The sequence below is a fragment of the Pelodiscus sinensis genome, chromosome 14 (genome assembly GCF_049634645.1).
Source record: "Pelodiscus sinensis isolate JC-2024 chromosome 14, ASM4963464v1, whole genome shotgun sequence".
Lineage (NCBI taxonomy): Eukaryota > Metazoa > Chordata > Testudines > Trionychidae > Pelodiscus > Pelodiscus sinensis.
The window spans coordinates 35,314,894-35,336,398 of NC_134724.1; the positions used below are offsets into that span (position 1 = coordinate 35,314,894).

The 21,505-nt window shown below is 51.7% G+C and overlaps 2 protein-coding genes across 3 annotated transcripts in view; both read left to right on the plus strand.

Moving 5' to 3' along the window:
- The first annotated feature begins 4,526 nt into the window (after window positions 1-4,526).
- On the plus strand, window positions 4,527-18,451 carry LOC102455640 (cytochrome P450 1A5-like). Its single transcript, XM_006126274.4, has 7 exons — window positions 4,527-4,681; window positions 8,600-9,464; window positions 9,934-10,060; window positions 10,583-10,672; window positions 10,760-10,883; window positions 12,713-12,799; window positions 15,883-18,451. The coding sequence occupies exons 2-7, from the start codon at window positions 8,619-8,621 to the stop codon at window positions 16,187-16,189; spliced, it is 1,581 nt and encodes a 526-aa protein (XP_006126336.2). The 5' UTR covers window positions 4,527-4,681; window positions 8,600-8,618; the 3' UTR covers window positions 16,190-18,451.
- A 1,497-nt stretch (window positions 18,452-19,948) lies between these two features.
- The window catches only part of EDC3 (enhancer of mRNA decapping 3), a 56,165-nt gene continuing 54,608 nt past the window's right edge, over window positions 19,949-21,505 (plus strand). The window contains exon 1 of one of the 2 annotated variants that reach the window (XM_075897430.1): window positions 19,949-20,060. The gene's annotated coding sequence lies outside the window, so the exon portion shown is untranslated. Of the gene's footprint in view, window positions 20,124-21,505 lie in introns of both variants that reach the window. The other variant, XM_075897429.1, reaches the window with a different exon arrangement.

Genomic DNA, 21,505 nt, shown 5'->3' on the forward strand with positions numbered 1-21,505 from the left:
GCACGGTTCGTGGAACAAATGAATAGATTGTAGCTTGTATTTCTGAGAGTGCAAGCTCTCTCTCTCTCCTCTGTTTGCCAGAAGCTGGGAATGAGCAGAAGGGGAGGGATCACTTGATGATCGCGTCTTCTGTTCGTTCCCTCTGGGGCATCTGGTATTGGCCACTGTTGGGAGAAAGGCTACCGGGCTAGATAGACCTTTGGTCTGTCCCAGTATGGCCATTCTTATGTCCATGGCCTGCACACCACACATGTGAGAAGCAAAAAATAATAATAAAAAAAACCCCTCACTGATGTAGCCCCCACTGAGATGGAGAAAGACTCTCCCCTCAGTCCCCTGACATACCAGAGCTTGGGGGAGGGGAGGCCAGGCTAATAGATTTTGTGTGTTCCAGGCCCATGGAGCACCAGCACAGACTCCCCAAATGCTGCCCCCTGAGCATGGGGGCCGGATCCAGGCAAGCTGGGGGCTGTATCCAGCCTCCAGGCCTGAGGTTCCCCACCTCTTCTGTATAGAGTCTTTGGGGAATTGGATAAGGCTTCTTGACTGTTTTCTGCAAGATCTACAAGGCTGTGTGGTTGCAACTGGTTCTCTTGGGCACTTGCTTCCTGCATTTAGACTAGTCATAAGTCCAGGAAGTTAGGGAAGTTACGGGGTGTCAGTGTAGGAACTATAAAGTTATTCAAGTGTGGGGCTGACAGCCAATACACAGAGTAGTTACTACACTTCATAGCGGTCACAGGCAGATGAAGTCACCTGTGCAGGAGGTTGAAAAGACCCTCTCCAAGCAAGCCTGTGGGCTCTGCACAAATCACTAGTGATTCCCAGGTATGAAAGGGCTGGGAAGACCTTGCAGGAGCTGAGCAGATTCCTCAGTGTGAGAGCGGGCACCTGGTGATGGCGGCGTGTGCCCCGTTCCAGGACTCACAACCAGTGTCCCCTGTCAGCCCTGCGTTTGTGCAGGGGCCCAAGAGAGATCCCACTGCTGCTCAGCTGATTCGCAGGACCCCCACAGCTGGGTGAGTGTTTATCATGGTGGTGCACATTCCCACAAGCCGTAGTGCACACAACAAAATTTATTCTGCACATGGATGGAAAAGATTAGAGGAGGGACATTGCTCGCAGCCCCAGGCAGAAGTATGCATTGAATGAAGGGGGAACTGCTCAGGCGGGTGAGGGGGAGGGGCAGAAAGAGCAAAAGGCTGAGAACCTCTGCCCTCCAGCACTCTCCTCCTGCCCCTGAGCTGCTGCTAAGGGAGCCCCACTCTACCAAGGCTAAGGCCGCCTAAAGCCAGCTCCTGATTTCTGCATCCCAAAGCCAGGGCCCCTTAGGGGTAGCAAGCAGGACACTGAGCCGGGGCCAGAGGGGCCTGCTGAGCTTTGCTGAGGCTTCCGCTCAGGGTGGGGCCCCGGCTTCAGGCTTTCTGCCCTGGGCCCAGCCAGGGCGATGCGGGCCCTGCTTGCCCCCCCCCCCCCCCCTGCAACCTGCTTGCAGCCTCCCAGGGCCCCCTGGGGGAGAGCAGCTGTTGGAGGGGGCCCAGGTTTGAAGGCCCGGGGCGGCTCAGCTCCCAGCCTGGGATAGCAAAGGGGTGATATGAGGGGGGATCGGCCCCCCCTCCCCGCCTAAATCCGTCCCGAAGCTGCAGCAGCAGCTAGCTCCTACGAGCAGCTCCCGGCTCCTGCCAAGCGCTGGCGGCGCGGCTCGGCTCGGCTGCCGGGGTTAATGAGGACAAGTTCAAGGAATCTGCAGCCTTCCGTGCCAGGCGCCTGCAGCGGAACCTCCCGCACCTGAGCGCACCCTGCCCCCGAGCCAGCCCGCAGCCTGGGACCCTCCCCCGAGCCAGACCCTCCGCCAGAGCCAAACGCGCCTCCCTGGGTGCCAGCCCGGGGCAGGGGTCCCTGCAGGCCGAGCGGGCTGGATCCGCTGCAGCAGCCCAGGCAGCGAGCCCCCGGCGCGGCCTCAGGGTCCCAGCCCCTTGCAGGCTACGAGGCAGTCCGGGCGGCGGGACATTGCTGCCGGTCCAGGCTGGTGGCGGCAGTGGGATGGGGCCGGGGCCGGCGTGCGGGAAATGGGCTGGGGGGGGGGAGGTGCTGAGCGGAGAGCGATACCGGGGGCTGTCTGCAGACCCTGCCCCCTCCCCCGCCTGCTTCCTTGCATGCGAACAGGGCCCGCGTTAGCTCTTTACAGCCCCCTCCCTCCTAGCCCCCCCCCCTTCCCTCCGCAGGCATCTGGGAGAAGAAAGCGGGCAGAAGAAAGAGTAACAGGGCGCGGTCCCTTTAAGAGCCCTCCCCTAGCGTGACTGGGTGACCAGGGCGCGACAGGTTTGTCCGGAGAGTGAAATCATTCGAGGCCCCTTCTCACGCGATGCCCCGGAGCCCCGGGGCTGCCCCCTCGTCCCCTCCCACTGCACAGCCCGGGGTGGGGGGAGGGGCTGGAGCGGGGCAGCCCCCTCCCGCCCCGCCTCCAAGGGCCCGGGATCAGGGCCGGGTGGCTGGCGGGGTGTTTGCTCCAAGCCCCCAGCCTCTCCCCTCTTCCGCCGCTTCGAAGCCGGGACTCCGGCTGAGCCGCTTGCAGCTGCTGCTCCGTGGGCCCGATCCTGCCGTCGCGGGGCGCCCCCCCCCCAATCTCAGTGGGACCCGGATCGGGCCCTGCCTTAGGGGGAATAGCTCAGACGCGCTCAGCGTGCGCTGCCCGCTCGGGGTCAATGGAACCCGGCCAGAGGGGAGTAGCCCCTGGCTGTGTCGCCAGTCAGCGCCTACCCACCTCGCCCGCCCCACGCGTGACCAGGGCCGGGGGAGCTTCCCGCAGGGATGGGGGGCTTCCGGCAGGTTGCCCATTCCTGCTCATCTGCCCTTGCGCCCTCCGCACGCGAGGGTCCCTCCGGCCACGTTGCGCAAAAGGTGCTTTTGGAGCAGTGACCTCCCGGCCCCCGCCCCAGCTCCCCTGGGCCCTTCCCCAATCTCCTGTTTGCACGGGGCGCGTGGTGAACCGGAGCCAACGCGCTTCTCACGCGAACCTCACCAATCGTTAACCTGGCCCGGCTCTGCCTGGAAACCCTCTGCGCTGGGCGCGCAGCCCGGCCCCTCTTTCATCCCCCCCCCAGACCCACGGCCCCTGGCTCCTGGAGAGTGCAACGGGGTGGGTCATGTCCCAGGGCCAGGAAAACGTTGCCCTGTGGTGATCGGGGGCGCCACGCTGCACAGCCCTGGGAAGAAATAGAGCAGCGCAGGGCAGATGAAGGATGCGCTGGGGGGGGGGGGGGGGGGAGGGAGGTTTGTGGATGGGGCTTTCCTCCCCTCCCTTCCTTATGAAACTTTCCCTCCCCTTCTCCCTTATGAAACTTTCCAATTACGATCCCTGCTTCCCAAGTTTACTGCCTGGCCCGGGTATGTTACAGGCGCTTTACAGAACCACACGGGCTGTGGAACTGCCACTGCTCTTAATCTGCTCCGTGGCTAATTACCCAGTTATGGCCCCGCTCGCGGGACTTTAGGGCTGGCTCCCAGACCTCTGCTCTAACCAGAAAGGGCATTTTCACGTCGGTTTTCTGCGTACCACCCTCCCCGCTCCGCAAAGGAACTGAGCCGTTGGGTGCAGGTGCGGCTTGTCTGAGCGCTGCTTCTCCCGAGAGAGCTCAAAGGACGAGGAGGGGTCTCCCAGCCCTGGGGGGAGGGTGGGACAGGGCCCTGTGGGGGGAATGGCCTGGGAGCAGAGGAGCGGGTTAGGAACTTCAGGGCTAAGGAAGCGGTGCCTGTACAGAGGTTGCCCGGAGAAAAGCTCTATGTGCCTACAAAGCGTGTGCGCAGAGCTTGGACCAATACAAAGGCTCCCCCCTTTCTCTCCCAAATTGCACCCCTCTCCTGAGTTCACAGGGGTCAGTGAGACTGCACTGGCCTAGGAGTGGCCCGTGGCGCAGCTGCCCCTGCACAGGGCTGATGGTGTGGAGGGCTAAAACTGGCTGGGTATTGCGCGCACCAGGGCGCATTCGGCACGCTTGGAAACATCCCTTGGAGCTCCCCGGAGCCCGGGCGCAGAGATACCCACCCTACAGCCTCCCCCTGCCAATAAAGACTCCCAGGGGCTAGTGAGCAAGGACCAGCCAGAGCCGAGGCTGGGGGATCCGGGTTGCCTGAAGCTGGACGGAGGCGCTAGCCGGGTTCTGGCACGGGCAGAGCCAACCTCGCCAGGCGCGCTCTCCAGCAGACGCAGCGCCGGAGAGCCCCTGCGTCTTGCCCTGGCGCCTCTGCGCTGGGAATCCCTGGCTCTCTCCAAGGAGCCTCTGGCGCGGGCGTGGGTTTGACCGAGCTTCTCTCCCCCCGCTATTGGCCTCTGACAATTTCTGCGGAGCTGATCTCTGCCCACAGGTCGCGCCTCTGTCCTGTCCCCTGCAACCCACCGCGGCGGGGAGGATGGGGAGGGAGGGAGCGGCCGGTCCCTCCTTGAGAGGTAGAAGCTCCTCGCACACTTTTGTCACGTGACGGGAGACGGCTCGGCCAATCAGGGCGCGAGGAGGTGCATATAAAGCCAGCAGAAAGTAGCACGCCAGGCAAGCTGCTGGCGAGGAGCACGTTGTGGGCACCGCAAACCCCAGGGCCTCTCCGAGTTGCACCCAGGCGCGCCCCACTCCTGAGAAGCGGTCTCCAAGGCAAGCTGCGCCGAGCATCCCGGACAGACGCGCAGGTACCGCAGGGCTGCTTCCCCCGCCTACCCGTCTCCGCAGTGCTTCCCCTGGGGTGCCAGATCCGGCGCCGTGTAAACGCTTGTGGGGAGGGGGGCTGCTAAATGTGGCTGCCTGGGGGCTTTGCATATAGGTAGAAAAATCTTTCTCTCTCCTCACCAAGGACAGCCCTTGTCAGGCGCTCCAATTACCTGCCCCCTCCTGCGACGCACGCTCGGGAGCGGAGGGAGAGGAATCTAAACCTGATCGCCAAAAACCAGAACGAAACCAAATAGCTGGACCGGTGCCCTATGTACCTCTGCCTGTAACTCGCAGGGGACAGTTATAATGGCAGGAAGCCATGCACACAATCAGCAATAACTAAGGGCCAAATCGAGGGTCTGTCAAAGTTCTTAGCAAAACTTTTGTCCCAGGGCAAAAGGATGGAGTCCCTAAATCTCTTGCCCCTGGCTTGAGTAACTGGCTGGGAACCTTGTAGTTAGTGGAGTGTGGCTGATCTGGGTCTCTGTGTGTGGGTGTGTCATTGGGGCTCCCAGATGAAAGCTCTGACTGCTCTTCCTCGAGGCTTGGAGGAGTAAGGAATGTAGGATGGAGCATAATAACCCTTGTGGAGGGTAAAGGGGGAATGAATTGAAATCTCCTAGAAGGAACAAAAAATGGAGGCCAAGGGAAGTCAATAGTGTTTGGCAAAACTCTTCCCTGAAACCCCACAGATTTGCTTTAGATCCATTCAGATGCTCTGAGCTCAATGCCCCCAAGATATGATCCTTGGTTTCAGATCTTCCTCCACCCCTCGTGCCTTGGCTCTGCAGAGTAAATGTGTCTTCTCTGGGACCCGCTTGGCTCGCTTGCAAAGGTGGAAAGCTGCCACTTAATACTCTCCAAGTCTCCAACGATTTCCCTTCCCTAAACAATTAGGAACCAGTCCTGTTTGTGCATGGAGCCCATGCAATGATGGGCACAAATGTCTAATCTGGGGTGCCTGGTGACTTTAAAAAAATACCCACTCCCAAGAGAACAGACCCTTTTTAAATAGTTGACCCATCACCTCCTTGTCCTCTGTCATCTTTCTATTCAGTCACATGCTTCCTTCAGTGTGAACTAGGTGAAGGAAATCCCAGTCCAGATTTTTCCTATCTTGGTAACTTACATCTCTCCCTTCCATGGAAACATGAGGTGCACTCTCTTCTCCACCAGTCTTTCATGGGTGAATCAGTAACACTATAACCCACCCAGTGCTCTTTGGAACTGATAAGGTCCAGTGTATCTGAAACATGCATGCCTAAAGTAACAGGTGTCTGATCCCAGGTGTGGTAAGCAGAGACAGCTGCTCATTCAACGCACCCTTCTGGAGAGAGGCATGCAGGGGTTATCACAGACTCTTGACTAAAACTGCACTGGCCTGAAGAAACGGGGTGCGGTCTAAGGATGTTAAATAGCGAGTAATTTACTAGTTGAGTAGTCAATGGGATTTCCATCGACTAATCAATAGGCCCCTGCTGGGGATCTTGTACATTTCAAAGGAGGAGTGCATGTGCAGCCCAGGGCCAGCGGGAAGTCCATCTGACTCCGAGCTGCACGTGGGTGCCAGCTCTGAAATGTACAAGAGTTGAAAAGCACCCTCATGGAGCCTGGACTCAGTCCCCCACTGACCCCAGACCCCTTGCGGCACTGCTGCTTTGAAATGCCCCGTGGAGCCCAGTTCTGTGTGGCATTTCCCTGGAACCTGGGGTCAGCTGGGGACTCCCCAGCTGATCCCGGGCTCCACATGGCGCTGCCGCTTTGAAATGGTATGGCAGGGTTTTTAAAGGGGCAGCGCCACACAGAGGCCAGGTATGGGCGCCGTGTGGTGCTGCGGCTTCGAAGTACCCCCTTCTCCCCCTTTTGCTGCCTTTATCTGATAAAGGCAGCAGGGGTGGGGGGGAAATCGACTGGACTATCCAATAAGCTTTCACTTCTCAGATAGTGGACTAGTCCTTAACATCCTTAGTGCGGTCATACTAAGAAAGATCTTGGTAAGCCCATCTCTGCCTTGCCTATTCTTGGGAATCTTAAAAAACTGAGCTCAAACCCACAAGACTTGCATCCTGTGGTACCTTCAGAAAGACTAGGGACATCCGACTCTGTCAGGGCCAAATTACAACATGGGTAGTTACACTCTGCACCCCAGAATGTCCTCTCGGTAAAGCATCTTTTCTTTGTTCCCATAGTGAATGAGGGTATCCTACTGACAACCTATCAGGGAACCATCGGGTTCTGCTCCAGGCATTGCAATATGTCCACAACGGGGTTCTTTGGGGCTCTGAAGCAAAATCCTGCCTGTGGTGTTTAGATGGGCTGGGTTGGATGTCACCAGGCTGGCAGTGACCCATGACTAATCCGTGGGGCTGCTAACAGGGCCATCCTTCAGTGCCTGGAAACCTGCCTGGGTGAAAACAGCATACACCAGAGGGTCTTGATTTCCCCCTTGTGAGCCAGGTATAACACCGAGATAGCAGCACTAGGAGCTCCCTGGCTCTGTCTCTTGTGCTGCTGGAGTCACCAGCTAAGTGAGTTTCCCCAGTAACTCATCAGGTCCTTTACAGTGCACATAATCTCTTCTAGCCTTCCCTAGCTAATTCCCTCTACCTCTAACTGCGCCCCAGGGACTCTATCTAAGGGTATGTCTACCCAGGCATAAAACCCGCACAGTTGGCCTGGCTCTGCTGCTGCAGGCTCACAAGGCTGAAATCTTGCTGAGGAGATGTTTGCGTTTAGGGTAGAACATAGCTCTGGGACTGTGCAAGGTTGGATGAGCACAAGGTCCCGCTCCATCCCAAGCCCGAATGTGTCTACACAGCCCGTTTTAGCTCCACATGCCTGAGTCCAAGTCAGCTGATCTGGGCCAGCTGCAGCCACGCAATGGGGCTGTGCAGGCATAAGTGAACAGGCTGCACCATGTACACTGCAGAGCTAGTCCGTGTCATTTGAGTGTGCCCGTTATTTCGAAATACAATGGGCTCGCTATTCTGACGTCCCTGTAAGCCTCATTCTAGAAGGAGTACGGGATGTTTCGGAATAGCACTCTATTTCAAAATAAGAGTCGCGTAGTCGGTGCCAAATTTCGAAACAAGCGATTTCGAAATTGCCTCAAAATAAGCAACGCCATTTGTGTAGCTCAAATTATGTCACATATTTCGAGCACCGGGGGCAGTGTAGACGCACCCTACAGCTGCTAATAGCCCATTGTCACAAGCATATAGTGTGGAAAATACTTTAGGATCCTTTTAAAGTCTTGTGTCTATAAATGTAAAGGGCTAACTCTTAGGATGACAGGAGCAAGATCTCTTGCCCTGGAAACTGTTAGGAGTAAAATCAATGCAGCAAGTTTTGTCTCTGATTATTTCAAGTAAGGCAGTTCAAACAGAACGTGTCTCTGGGAAGTAGATTTTGCAGAGACGTGAAACAGCCTTTTGAAAAGGACCGCGTAGGGGTGTAAGCTAGAGTTAAGGCAATGAAATTTGTCACTTGATGCAGCTACAAAAGTACTGTCTGTGGAAACCTGACAGTACAAGGAACATCTAATGTGTTGAAAGCAACACTTCAACTTCATATCCTATCTCTTCTTTAAAGCCCAAAGAGGGCTATTTTGCTGTACGTGTTTATAGATCCTGTGTGGGTGTTAAAAGGCACTGCTGTTCACAAAGTCGGTGATTCAATAAACCTAGAATTGTAAAGCTGGAAAATCAGCGAGACACCTCAGATGTACTACTCAAGGGTACAGGGCAGCATATGCAGACTGCTAGCCCAATGTAACTTGCCTAAAGTTGTAAACAAGGTTTCTTGACTACAAGCTTTGTGAAGCGACCAACAGAATGTTGCCTTATAACTTGATGTGCCTCCTGCTCTTTACCTCTTACCTTTTTTTGTTTTAATCTTAGGGTTCTCAGGGCCTTGAAGATGGAGGCTGCCATATCCCTGGCAGGAAGCCAAGGCACTATCTCTGTCACCGAGATTCTTGTTGCCTCTGCTGTCTTCTGTCTGATCTCCCTGGTCATCCGATCCTTCCAGCAGCAGCTCCCCCAGGGGCTGAAGAGGCTGCCAGGACCCCGGGGTTACCCCCTCATCGGCAACGTGCTGGAGCTGGGGAGCAATCCACACCTGACCCTGACCCGGATGAGCCAGGAGTATGGCGACGTGATGCAGATCCGGATTGGCACCCGACCCGTGCTGGTGCTGAGTGGCTTGGACACCCTCAAGCAAGCCCTGGTGAAGCAAGCGGAAGACTTCATGGGGCGCCCTGATCTCTACAGCTTCCGATTCATTGCGGACGGCCAGAGCATGACTTTCAGCACGGACTCAGGGGAGGTGTGGCGAGCTCGCAGGAAACTGGCCCAGAGTGCCCTGAAGACCTTCTCTGTCTCCCCCAGCCCCAACTCTTCGTCCACCTGCCTGCTTGAGGAGCACGTCTCCAAAGAAGCCGACTACCTCGTCAAAAAGTTCCTGCAGCTGATGGAGGAGAAGAAAAGGTTTGACCCCTACCAGTACGTTGTGGTCTCTGTGGCCAACGTCATCTGTGCCATGTGCTTTGGCAAGCGTTATGACCATGACGACCAAGAATTACTCAGTATGGTCAACTTGAACAATGAGTTCGGGGATGTGGCTGCCTCCGGCAACCCTGCGGACTTCATCCCAGTGCTCCAGTATCTCCCCAGCCGCGCCATGAAAATCTTCAAGGATCTCAATAAGAGGTTCGACACCTTTGTGCAGAAGATTGTTAAGGAGCACTACAGCAGCTTTGATAAGGTAACTGCTTGGAGGCGATTCATTTGCATCCGTTTTCCTGCCCTCGTTTGCCTTTCCTCATTTGCTTTCTGGCTCAAACAAATATTGCTTGAAGCTGTGATCGTGGTGATTGTAGTACATCTTCTCTCTAGCCAAATAACAGGTCTCCCATGGACACTTTGCAAATTAAACCTAATTATTTCTTATAAACTATCCGATTGCTATATTTTGCTCTCCCTACTAAAGACTTTTTCAGTGGATTATAACTCCTTGATCCAAGTTTCATAGCTGCTGTAGGACGCAAGATAGTCCTCTCTTGTAGCAATTATCCTCCACTCAGACAAATAGCATGATCTGTTCAATGACTGTAGGGGAGAAAAGCTTATCTGCAGTGTAAATCATGCTTCAAGTTCACCCTCATTGCTCACTTATTTGCCCTAGTGTTGTGGAATTTATTACCGCTTGCAACCTGTAGATGTTGCTATTTCAGGACCACATTCGGGACATCACTGACTCCCTGATCGAGCATTGTGAGGAGAAAAAAGTGGACGAGTCTGCCAGCGTTCAGTTGTCTGATGAGAAGATTGTCACCCTTGTCAATGACCTCTTTGGAGCTGGTAAGGACACTTGCATTCAAACCCAAAGCAATCTCAGCTTTTGCTGTCCCATTTCTGGTAGCTCTCATTTGAAGGCCTAAAAAGGCTGTTTCAGTTGGCTGTTAGGAACAGAGCAATCACATTTTTTCCCAAACCAAATGCGGGGAAGTTGTTGAATCCAGAGTCTTTGGCAGTTCAGTCCCCCTGAAGGCCTCTGTAGGAACAGGAGCTATACAACAAGTTCTCAGGAGACCATTGTGTACTGTAGTTTAGTGCTGACAATTCAGAGTGAGGGACGATAAAACTAGAGCTGAACTAACATTTTGGGTCCAAACACTTCTGAATTAAAATCATGGCACCTCCACGCTTTTGATGAATCTTAGCAGGTTGTTGATAAAAAAAAAAAAAAACTCTTGCTAATAGCATTGCTACTACGAACATTAACACTGTTAACCTGGCTGAGAAATGATGAAAATCGAAAGTCTCGGGTAGCAAATTTCCTTTGACTTGTCTAAAAGATGACTTTTCTTTGTGTCTAACCAGGATTTGACACCGTGACAACAGCCTTGTCCTGGAGTCTTATGTATCTTGTGACCTATCCAGAAATTCAGAAGAAGATTCATGAAGAATTAGGTAGATTCGTGCTTTCTGTTATAAACTGCTGCCATGTCTGTATCGCAAAGGCTGGATTCCAACATCTTCCTCCATTCTAACCTGTAGATCGGATCATTGGCAGAGAGAGGCGACCCAGACTGTCAGACCGGCTCACGCTGCCTTACACAGAAGCCTTTATCTTAGAGATGTTCAGACATTCCTCCTTCCTGCCGTTCACCATTCCTCACTGGTAAGCCGTCCTCATCAGGCCTGGAGTGTGACACCGTTTTTGTGGCGCTACTCTGTGCGACTGGGCTTCTGACTCGGTCTGCAAGGAAGGAGGCAAACACAATTATTTTACCGTTATCACTTTAACTGCCTCCTGCTATGAAGCCAAGCAAACTATGCTCCTGTAGGACTAGTGCAAAGGGGGCCCTCCAGCCTTGCATGGAATATGGGGGAAATATGCAGCTGCACATTTTAATTCATTATTCAAACCCTTCAGGTAGTGTCTGTCTATGGGATTAGCTCCAGTTCGGCAGCTGATGAAGCTGTGTTGCTAGAGAGGTGACTTTAGCTGGGGTTTGTATTAGGGATGTTAACTAGCAGTTAGTTGACTAGTCAAGTACTCGACGGAATTTCCATCGACTGGTTGATAGGCACTTCCGCATTCCTCCTTTGAAATGTACAAGAGCCCTCACTGGGGCTGTTGTACATTTCAGAGGAGGAATGCGGAACTCCAGGTACAGCCCAGGGCCAGTGGGAAGTCCTGCTGACTCCGGGCTGCACGTGGGTGCCTGCTTTGAAATGCACAAGAGTCCCCAACGGGAGCTGTTGTGCATTTCAAAGCAGCAGCGCAGCATGGAGCCTGGGGTCATGCTGTGCTGCTGCTTTGAAATGCCATGCGGAGCCAGGGTCAGCTGGGGACTCTGCAGCATTTCTCCAGAACCCCCAGTTCCCTGGGGACTCCCCAGCTGATCCCGGGCTCCATGAGTACAGCTGATCCTAGGCTCAGCTGTGCGGCATTGCTGCTTTCAAGTACCCCATTTTCCCCCTGCCCTTGCTGCTGATAGAGGCAACAAGGGGGGAAAATCGACTATCCGACAAGCATTTGCTTATCGGATAGTTGACTAGACTTTAACATCCCGGCTATGTCTAGACTGGCATGATTTTCCGCAAATGCTTTTAACGGAAAGGTTTTAACGAAAAGCACTTTTTGCAGAAAAGCATCCGTGCCAATCTAGATGCAGTTTTGCGCAAGAAAGCCCTGAGCGCCATTTTCGCCATCGGGGCTTTTTTGCACAAAACAATACCACGTTGTCTACACTGGCCCTCTTGCACAAAAGCATTTGCGCAAGAGGGCTTTTGCCCGAACGGGAGCAGCATAGCATTTCTGCAAGAACACTGACAATCTTACATGAGATCGTCAGTGTTCTTGTGGAAATTCAAATGGCCAGTGTAGACAGCTGGCAAGTTTTTCCGCAAAAGTAACTGCTTTTGCGGAAAAACTTGCCAGTCTAGACGCAGCCCCCTAGTTTATACCTAAGCAACAGCATTAGCTGCTGATTGCAAGCTTCTAAATCCCACGTAGAGTTTCACTTCAGATCAGTATTCCCTGTAAGCTGTGTGCTTGTGCAGCCACTGAGGAGTGATTCAGATGCCACCCAGCTGATTAGCAGAGCACCCACAGCTGGGGTCTTTGGTGCACATTCCCACATACCTCAATGTACATAAAATTATTCCACACATGAATGGAAAAGATTAGAGAGAACATTGCTTCAGACCTTCCAGTTGGCCTCATGCTATACCTCTAACAGCCTTGCACTGTTTCTTAACGTTTTCTCTTCTTTGGGAGAAACGATGTCACCTGATCAGTTCAACAGGAATTCTTTGCCAGTATGAGTTTGACAGTTCTTAATTCCCCAGAAATGTCCACAATTAACATAGCAAGTACAGACAAGGAAGTTTGAGGAATGCAAATGAAAAGATGTACACAGTTCTCTGGAACTTGACCTCACTTAGATTCACCTGCAAGGGACCTTGCTGCGTTTTAAACTTGACAGCCCCTGTTTCTTCCAGCACAACGAAACCCACTGCACTGAATGGCTACTTCATCCCAAAGGACCTCTGTGTGTTTGTCAACCAGTGGCAAGTCAATCACGACGAGTAAGTTCATTCCATCCAAATAAAACCGCTTTTTGTCTATTTCCCCACCCTGCTGGGATCCAGTCTCTTGCAGACAGCAGCTAGATTATGTTTAACCTAGTGTAGGGAAAGTCATGCCTCACCGAGCAGTTAGAATTCTTTCATGGAGTCGACAAGCATTTGATTAAGGGTGATCCAGTTGATATTGTATGCTTGGCTTTTCAGAGAGCTTTTGACAAGGCCCCTTCCTCACCAAAAGCACTTAAGGCAACCAAGTAGCCATGGGATAAGAGAAAGGTCTTCTCACGGATCAAACTGGTGAAAGGCTAGGAATAAATGATCAGTGCTCACCATACAGAGGTTAACAGCAAGTCACCCCACAGTTTTTACTGGGACTTGCGCTATTCAACATTAATTAGTGAACTGGAAAAGGGGGTGAAGTCGCAAAGTTTGAAGATAATACAAAATTATTCAAGATAAGTCCAAAGCTGATTGAAAAGAGTTAAAGGCGTCTGTCGAAAAATGGATAAGTGGGCAATGAAATGGCAATACCACATCGGGGGGGGGGGGGGGGGGGGTTAGGGTTACATCCCAACTATACACCTACAATGACAGGGACTATATTGGCTGTTACCACCCAACAAAGTTCTTGGAGTCACCACAGAGTCATCTGAAAACTTCCATTCAGTGCACAGACATGATCAAAAACAAACAGGCTGTGTCTACACTGCACCCCTTTTCCGGAAAAGGGATGCAGATGAGACAAGTTGGAATTGCAAATGAAGCGGGGGATTTAAATTTTCCCCGCTTCATTTGTATAAACACGGCTGTCACTTTTTTCCGGCTCGGGGCTTTGCCAGAAAAAAGCACCAGTCTAGACGGGGATCTTTCGGAAAATAAAGCCTTTTCTGAAAGGTCCCTTATTCCTGATTTTAAGAGGAATAAGGGACCTTTCAGAAAAGGTTTTATTTTCCAAAAGATCCCCGTCTAGACTGGCGCTTTTTTCTGGCAAAGCCCCGAGCCAGAAAAAAGTGGCAGCCGTGCTTATACAAATGAAGCGGGGAAAATTTAAATCCCTCGCTTCATTTGCAATTCCGACTTGTCTCATCTGCATCCCTCTTCCAGAAAAGGGGTGCAGTGTAGACACAGCCACAGTGTCCCTTTTTAATAGACCTAAGACAGAAAATATCATCATGCCACTATATACATTCCTGGTGCCCTCATTCCTCAAATACTGTGTCTAGTTCTGGTTGCCCTATCTCAAAGGCACTAGTAGAACTGGAAAAGTTTCAGAGAAGGGCAAAAAAGATGACAAAACTAAAAAGATTAAAGCATTCAATCAATGGCTACAAAAATCATGACTGGTGTGGAGAAACTGAATAGGGAATGTTGAAACAACACAAGCCAAGGATCACCGAACAAAGTGAACAGACAGCAGGTTTTAACACCAAGTGGAGGTATCTCCCCACACAGTGCACAACTAACCTACAGAACTCATTGCCATTGGATAGTGTGATGGCCAAAAGTAGAATGGAGTTTAAAAAAAAAGAGAGGTTCATGGAGGATAGGCCCATAATGGATGGTCTGGGATGTAACTGGTTTTCCCAGGAAGATTTCAAAGATGAGACCTCAGTTAACTCTTTTGATTCCATTTAATGATTTGGTTTCCCTTCAGCAGAAACTGTCACTAACAAAATGGCTTAAACTCATTCCTGGTAGAATTGCATAAACTTGCAAGTACAGGACCCCAGATCTGAATGTAGCTGGCACTGGGGTGAGCACTCACCCCCACAATGCCTCCTGCTGGGAATTAGCTCTTCAGCTCTGGAGCACCCCCTTTCAGCTGGTGGCTCACTCGCTGTTACCTATTTTCCCTCCACCTCTGCGTTAGGACCCACATCCATCCTGGACCATGGGGTCCTCCCCTCTGGGTACTACCCTGCCACACAGCCTGGGGCCCTTCCCCTCAGAAACCTCAACCCTCTACACCCACCTTGCCTCAGTGACCCCCCGCCCCCCCCAGTCTTCATCTAGCCCCTGCCTCAGGGGCAGACTGCAGTCTGAAAAGGCCACTCAGTATTGGCAAGGGGGTGGACCTGCTGCCTTTGCCTACCCTGGCTGCCTCTCTGCAGTCCTAGTAGCCTCAGGCCTTGCTTCAGGCCCTGCAGCCTGGGAGCTTGCCTGGTCAGAGCTTCTCCAGCTCTGCCTGCCTTTCCTCAGCCCTGCTCTAAATCAGGAAGCCTCCAGCTTCCCTAGCAGCCAGGTCCCTCCTGCTCCACTGCTGGAGCAAGAGTGAGTCTGTCTGCACTCTTCCAGGAGCCTGCCTTTATACTGCCCTCAGCTGGGCCCTAATTGGCTAATTCCTGCCACAGCTGCTGGCTCTACAGCTCCGTGGCTCCAGCCCTCTCCCAGGGCTGGGTTTGAATTCTTGAAGGGCCACTTCAGGGCAGATGCTCTGCCACATTAGCCCAGACAATGTGGCTGTGTCTAGACTGGCCAGTTTTTCCGGAAAATCAGCCGCTTTTCTGGAAAAACTTGCCAGCTGTCTACACTGGCCGCTTGAATTTCCGCAAAAGCACTGACTTCCTACTGTAAGAAATCAGTGCTTCTTGCAGAAATACTATGCTGCTCCTGTTCAGGCAAAAGTCCTGTTGCGCAAAAGTTTTGCGCAAAAGGGCCAGTGTAGACAGCTCAGATTTGTTTTCCGCAAAAGCCCCAATGGCGAAAATGGCAATTGGGGCTTTTTTGCGGAAAAGCGCGTCTAGATTGGCACGGACGCTTTTCTGCAAAAGCACTTTTTGCAGAAAAAGCGTCCTTCCAATCTAGATGCTCTGTTCCGAAAATGCTTTTAACGGGAAATTCTTCCATTAAGCATTTCTGGAAAATCATGCCAGTCTAGACACAGCCTGTGTTGCAGAAGGCCAAGAAGATAAAATGGCTTGGTTGCAGTTGCAGTGTTCAAAATAAGGGCGCACTTGACTGATAACAGTGAGGTTGAAAACCATTGTCACATATCAGGCATCTACTCTGATGAGGACTGTGCTGAAATGCCTGCTAGTCCTTCAGAGGTGGTACAATTGCTGTCTTCTCCTTCTGTTTTTTAGGAAGCTTTGGAAAGATCCTTCCACCTTCAGCCCCGAGCGTTTCCTCACCATTGACGGGATGGAGGTCAACCGGGCCGAGAGCGAGAAAGTGATGACATTCGGCCTGGGGAAGAGGAGGTGCATTGGGGAGAACATTGGCAAGTGGGAGATCTTCCTCTTCCTGACCACCCTGCTTCAGCAACTGGAGTTCAGCATACGTGATGGGGAGAAGGCGGACATAACGCCTCAGTACGGACTGACCATGAAGCACAAGAGGTGTGAGCACTTCCAGATTCAGCAGCGCTTTGAGGTGAAGAGCTCTGAGTGAGCTCCCTGGCCTTCCAGCTAGGACAAGGGGATGGGGAGATGCCACATCACAGTATTTTGGCTTGTGGAAATCACCCCCCCAATGCTATGTTAGGGCTGACATGCCCTAGAGCGTCAGATATCACAGGCTGTGTTGACTCTGCATCTGAACTGACACAGTGGCGGTTGGGTCCTATCTGACTTGCACTTGCTACTGCCGTCTGCTGGCCTTCCAAGAGTGTATTGCAAACTGACCAAGCCTGCCCCGTGTACTCTGAGGAGCATGCCGTGTGGGGCTACCCGATATGTCACCTAGTTAGTGCCATCATGCTTACCTGCAGAAACAACAGACTTCGCAGATATATTTTGATCAGGTAGCTACTGATCTTGTGAGGTTTGATGCTGAGTTCTCTGCAAAACTGCTCTGGATGTCCCTGAGGTGCAGGCCTTTTATGATGGACACCTGGGCTACGTCTAGACTGGCATGATTTTCCGGAAATGCTTTTAACGGAAAATTTTTCCGTTAAAAGCATTTTCGGAAAAGAGCATCTAGATTGGCACGGACGCTTTTCCGCAAAAGCACTTTTTGCGGAAAAGCGTCCGTGGCCAATCTAGACATGCTTTTGTGCAAAAAAACCCCGATCGCCATTTTCATGATCGGGGCTTTTTTTGCGCAAAACAAATCTCAGCAGTCTACACTGGCCCTTTTGCGCAAAAGGGACTTTTGCCCGAACGGGAGCAGCATAGTATTTCCGCAAAATGCACTGATTTCTTACAGTAGGAACTCAGTGCTTTTGCGGAAATTCAAGCGGCCAGTGTAGACAGCTGGCAAGTTTTTCCGGAAAAGCAGCTGATCTTCCGGAAAAAGTGGCCAGTGTAGACACAGCCCTGGGTTTTATTGTGTGCCTTAGTTTAGAATAAGCAATTTTGGCCCAAGTTTGTCGCTGAAATTAACTAGCTAGCTGTGGCGGCAAAATCGATATGAAATATAGAATTTGATGTACAACCTGTAATTGGAGCACACGTTACAACCATTCTGTATCCTCTCATAGACTAAAAGTTTTGAGGAGAAACATAACCCCAGTCTCTCAAATGGCTGGGGTTGAACAACTTTTAGTCTAGGAATAGTGAAACTTGCATTCTTTGCAGAAAGCTAGCTCATACCCATGCACTGCTTAAATCCTATTTTGAAGACTCGTGTGAACTTCAGTGTTGTAGGGGGGGAATTTCACCCGGTTTGTGGCTGGCCATCTAAATCTGCCCCTGGTCTACACGAGGGCTTTATTTTGAAATAACTCCACTAGGGTCAAACTAATAAGTGGAGCATCCACACTACCGAGCCTGTTATTTCGAAATCACAGGCCACTTATTTTGAAATCTGGACTCCTGCTTTCCTTGAGGAGTAATGTGAATTTCAAAATCGTTATTTTTGAAATAGCGGTAGTGTGGATGCTCCGGTGCCACTATTTGAAATAACGACCCCCCCCAGAGGCATTCAGACTAATTACTCCCCAGTGCTTCCTGGGGCTCTAAGTCAAGGTAGCACGTCCACATTAAGGGAGCCTGCCTCGGACTAACTTCGAGGCTTTCCTGTAGTGAGGACATGCTATTTTGATTTTGTTATTTTGGGAGTTAAATTGAATGTAGTTATTTCAAAATCATTTCCTAGTGTAGACATGGCCTCATGGTAGCCCTCTCCCTGAAATATGTTAGACTAATAGAACATGCTCCACTTGTATGAAACATGAAAGTGCTGGGATTTGAGCATTTCCTTTAATACTTGGAATTTTTTAGGGCTACTTCAATAACCCCTGGTAAACAACCTGATACTGTTATACATGAATTAGAGGTCCTACTAGACCAGGTCCAGTAGTTTGACAAACTTCTTCAAAGTTGCAAGTTAAAATGGGTGAAAACAGAAGGCAGACAGTGAGGGGAAACCCAAAAGACCTTATTTACCTGCAAACTGTATTGCAGCTCTTTAAAACTAGTTGTTCGAGAGCATTTGTAACCAATGTAGATGTTCAGTCTGTAAAAGGTGAAGGGTAGGAGGGACAGTAAGGGGCACCTTTATACTGACAATCTCTGCAGCATTTCATATGTGCACCCAGAATGCTGTTATCACCACTACAAATACAAAGTGTATCAATGCTCACTGCATGCTTATATTGTACCTGGCTGAAATGTGATCTGTACAGAACAGTTTCATTTAACTGATAAAACATAGTTAAGAATCTCATGTAGACAATGTCTGAAATAAACATTAGCATGGGATGCTCTTGATTGTAGCCTGGGTCTGATTTTAAACACTCAGATTCTCTATTCTGAAATCCACCAACTGTTACCTCACTGTAGGAACTATCTTACCAGTCAAATCAATGGGAATTTTGCAGTCCTCACTAAGGGTGCAGCTACACAGCACCCGAAATGCAAAATAAGATATGCAATTTGTGCTACGCAAATAGCGTTTATTACACTATTTTGAAATTCAATTGAATTTTGAAATTTGGTGTCTCCACAATGTCAGATGTCAAAATAGTGCATTATTTCGAGACATCCCTTAACCCTTGTGGACCAAGGGTTACAGGGATGCCAAAATAGGTCTCGAAATAGCAGACATGCTCAAAATAGTGGGCGCATTAAAAAGACACTGGGTAGCTATTTTGGGATACTTCTGGTATCCCACAATAGCCCCACTGTTACCATTTGACAAGATCAAGTCTTTTCTCTCCATACAGAGAATGCAGCTATATTTATTCAATACATAGTGAAGTCAATAGGGAATTTTTTTGACGCTATGTACCATAACCTACCAAGCCAGTTCAGTCCTTGTTTTCACTGAAGCGGGACTCACCCTACTGAGATGAAATGTTCATATTATATTGTCTCTATATAAATATCTGTTCCTTTCCTAATGATTCCCAATCTTCTGTTATTTAGTTTTTAAGACTACCACTGCACAGATGTTTTCAGGCAATTACCTATCATTTTTGTAGGTACAGTTGGGATTATATTTTTCTAGGAGCATTTCTTGCATTTAGCAACACTAAATTCCATCTGCCTGGGTTGTTGCCCAGTCACCCAGTTTTGTGAGCTCCCTTTGTAACTCTTTGCAATCAGCTTTGGGCATAACTGTTTTGAATAATTTTGTAGTGTGTGAAAAATTTGCCATCTGTTTGCCCCTTTCAAGAACACGTTTAACAGTAATGGTCCAAAGGCAAATCCTAGCAGCAGACCGACCACTCATCCCTACGCATCCCTCCCCGCGTCTTGTAAGTGGAGTACCCGCTCCGGCAACGTTTTCACCGTGAGGGAAAGACCCCGCAGTGGCTGGATCGCCCGGCCACCTGCCCCCCGTTTCTAACCAACTCCCTGCCCCCCAGGCAGAGCAGCTCAACCTGTGCCCTGGAGTCAGTGCAGGGGCTTGCAGCAGCCCTCGAGCACCGCACGAGATCCAGGGGTTCCCACTCGGGGGGGACTGCCCCAGCCCCCCATGAGTGGGGGGGCTCAGCCTGGCGCCGCCCACCCCAGGGCAGGGAAGGGCCCAACGGCCCCCTCGGGCTGGGGGCAATGGGCAGAGGGGGCGCGGCCCCGCCCAGCCCCATGGCGCGCCGTGCCCGGGCCCCAGGCTGCCCGATGGGCACCGATTGCGGGAGCAGGGCCCCGACTACACGGCACCTTGCCCACACACAGGGCGCTTTGCGCAGGCGCACAGCGGACTTCTTTTTCGCGGCGCAGGGCTGCGGGAGGTCGGCTTGTCTATGGTCCCGGGGCTGGGTAGAGCGCCAGCCTGGCCCTCACCAAACCGCCGGACTCTATGACCGGGAAGCGGGCCCTGAGCCGCGGCGGAAGTGACGGCAGACGCACGGCGCTGCGGAGGGGGCGCTTCCGGTGTGCGTTGGGGACGGTGTGGAGAGTAGCTCCACGAGAGGCGGAGAGCGAGCGGCGGGACGCAGGTGGGGGGCGGCGCGGGGAGGGACAGGGCCTCGGCCCGCGCCGCCGTCTGGCGAGGAGAGGGGGAGGAGCTGGGGCGGCCCGTGAGGGGGGAGGGGCCCCCACGCCGGGCCAGTTCCCCTCCCCCACTCCGCCCCCTTCAATTCCTGCTCCCAGCGGGGCCGCCTGGCTGCACTGCGGGGGGAGCCGAGTCCTGGCGGCTGGGCCCCAGGCGCCTTTATTCCCCCGTGGCCCCTGGAGTCCTCCCAGCGTGAGCGCGCCCTGCACGGGGGCGTTTTGTTTTCATTTGCAAGAGAGCGCGAGCCTGGGATCCTGCTCCGCCGCCTCCCGTCACACGTGGAACGAGGCAGCCTACAAGCAGGCCTTGCGCTTTAATCGTTGTCAGCAAACTGGAGCAGGGACTCCCTTTTGCTGTGCACTTTTATAGTGGTGTGTGCAATGAATTCTGCTCCGGATTGGGCTTTCTGGGCATTACCACGATATGATTCATAAATAAGGCCCTACCAAATTCCCGGTCCATTTTGGCTAATTTCACGGTCATAGGATTTTAAAAATGGTAAATTTCATGATTTGGGATATTTAAATCTGGTGCTGCAATTGTAGGGGTCCTGACCCCCCAAAAAGAGTTGTGTGCGCTTTGCAAGATTGTATGGGGGTTGCAATATTCCTACCCTTGCTTCTGGACAGCTGCTGGCAGTAGCATTGCCTTCAGAGCTGGGCAGATGGAAAGCAGTGACTGCTGGCCAGGAATCCAGTTCTGAAGACAGAGCTTCTGCAACAGCTGTGCAGAAGTAAAATGGCATAGTATATATCACTACCCTTACTTCTGCACTGCTGCCTGCAGAGCTGGGCCTTTAGTTAGCAGCTGCTATTCTCTGGCCACCCAGCTCTGAACGCAGCAGCACACAAATAAGGAAGGGCAACATGTGTGGTGTTACCATCCTTCTGCACTGCTGCTGGAGGAGTGCTGCCTTCAGATCTGGGCACACAACCAACATAACTACTACTATAATGGCATTGCTCTGAAGGCTGCCCAGAAGGAAGGGTGGCAATACTGTGATCCTCCTAAAATAACTTGGAACCCTCTGCAACTGCCTTTTGGGTAAGGCCCCTCCCCCAATTTGAGAAACACTAGTCTCCCCTGTGAAATCTGTATCGTATAGAGTGGGTGGCCAACCAGTTAGACGAAGAGCCAAAATAGCTGTGGATAGAGTGCAAAAAGCCACGTGTTATATATTTATTTTTATGTATCTATAGATAGATAATAGTACACAAAATGTAGTGATAAAAATAACATTACAGGACATTTTGGACAAAAAAAACGTAAAACACTTTTTTTTGTTACTTAAAGAATTCATGGCCAGTCCATAAATCTTCAGAGAAC

Coding starts and splice junctions, on each gene's coding strand:
- LOC102455640 (XM_006126274.4), top strand. CDS start 8,619: ATGGAGGCTGCCATATCCCTGGCAGGAAGCCAAGGCACTATCTCTGTC. Junction 10,061..10,582: donor CAATGACCTCTTTGGAGCTG/GTAAGGACACTT, acceptor GTGTCTAACCAG/GATTTGACACCGTGACAACA. Junction 10,673..10,759: donor GAAGATTCATGAAGAATTAG/GTAGATTCGTGC, acceptor TCTAACCTGTAG/ATCGGATCATTGGCAGAGAG.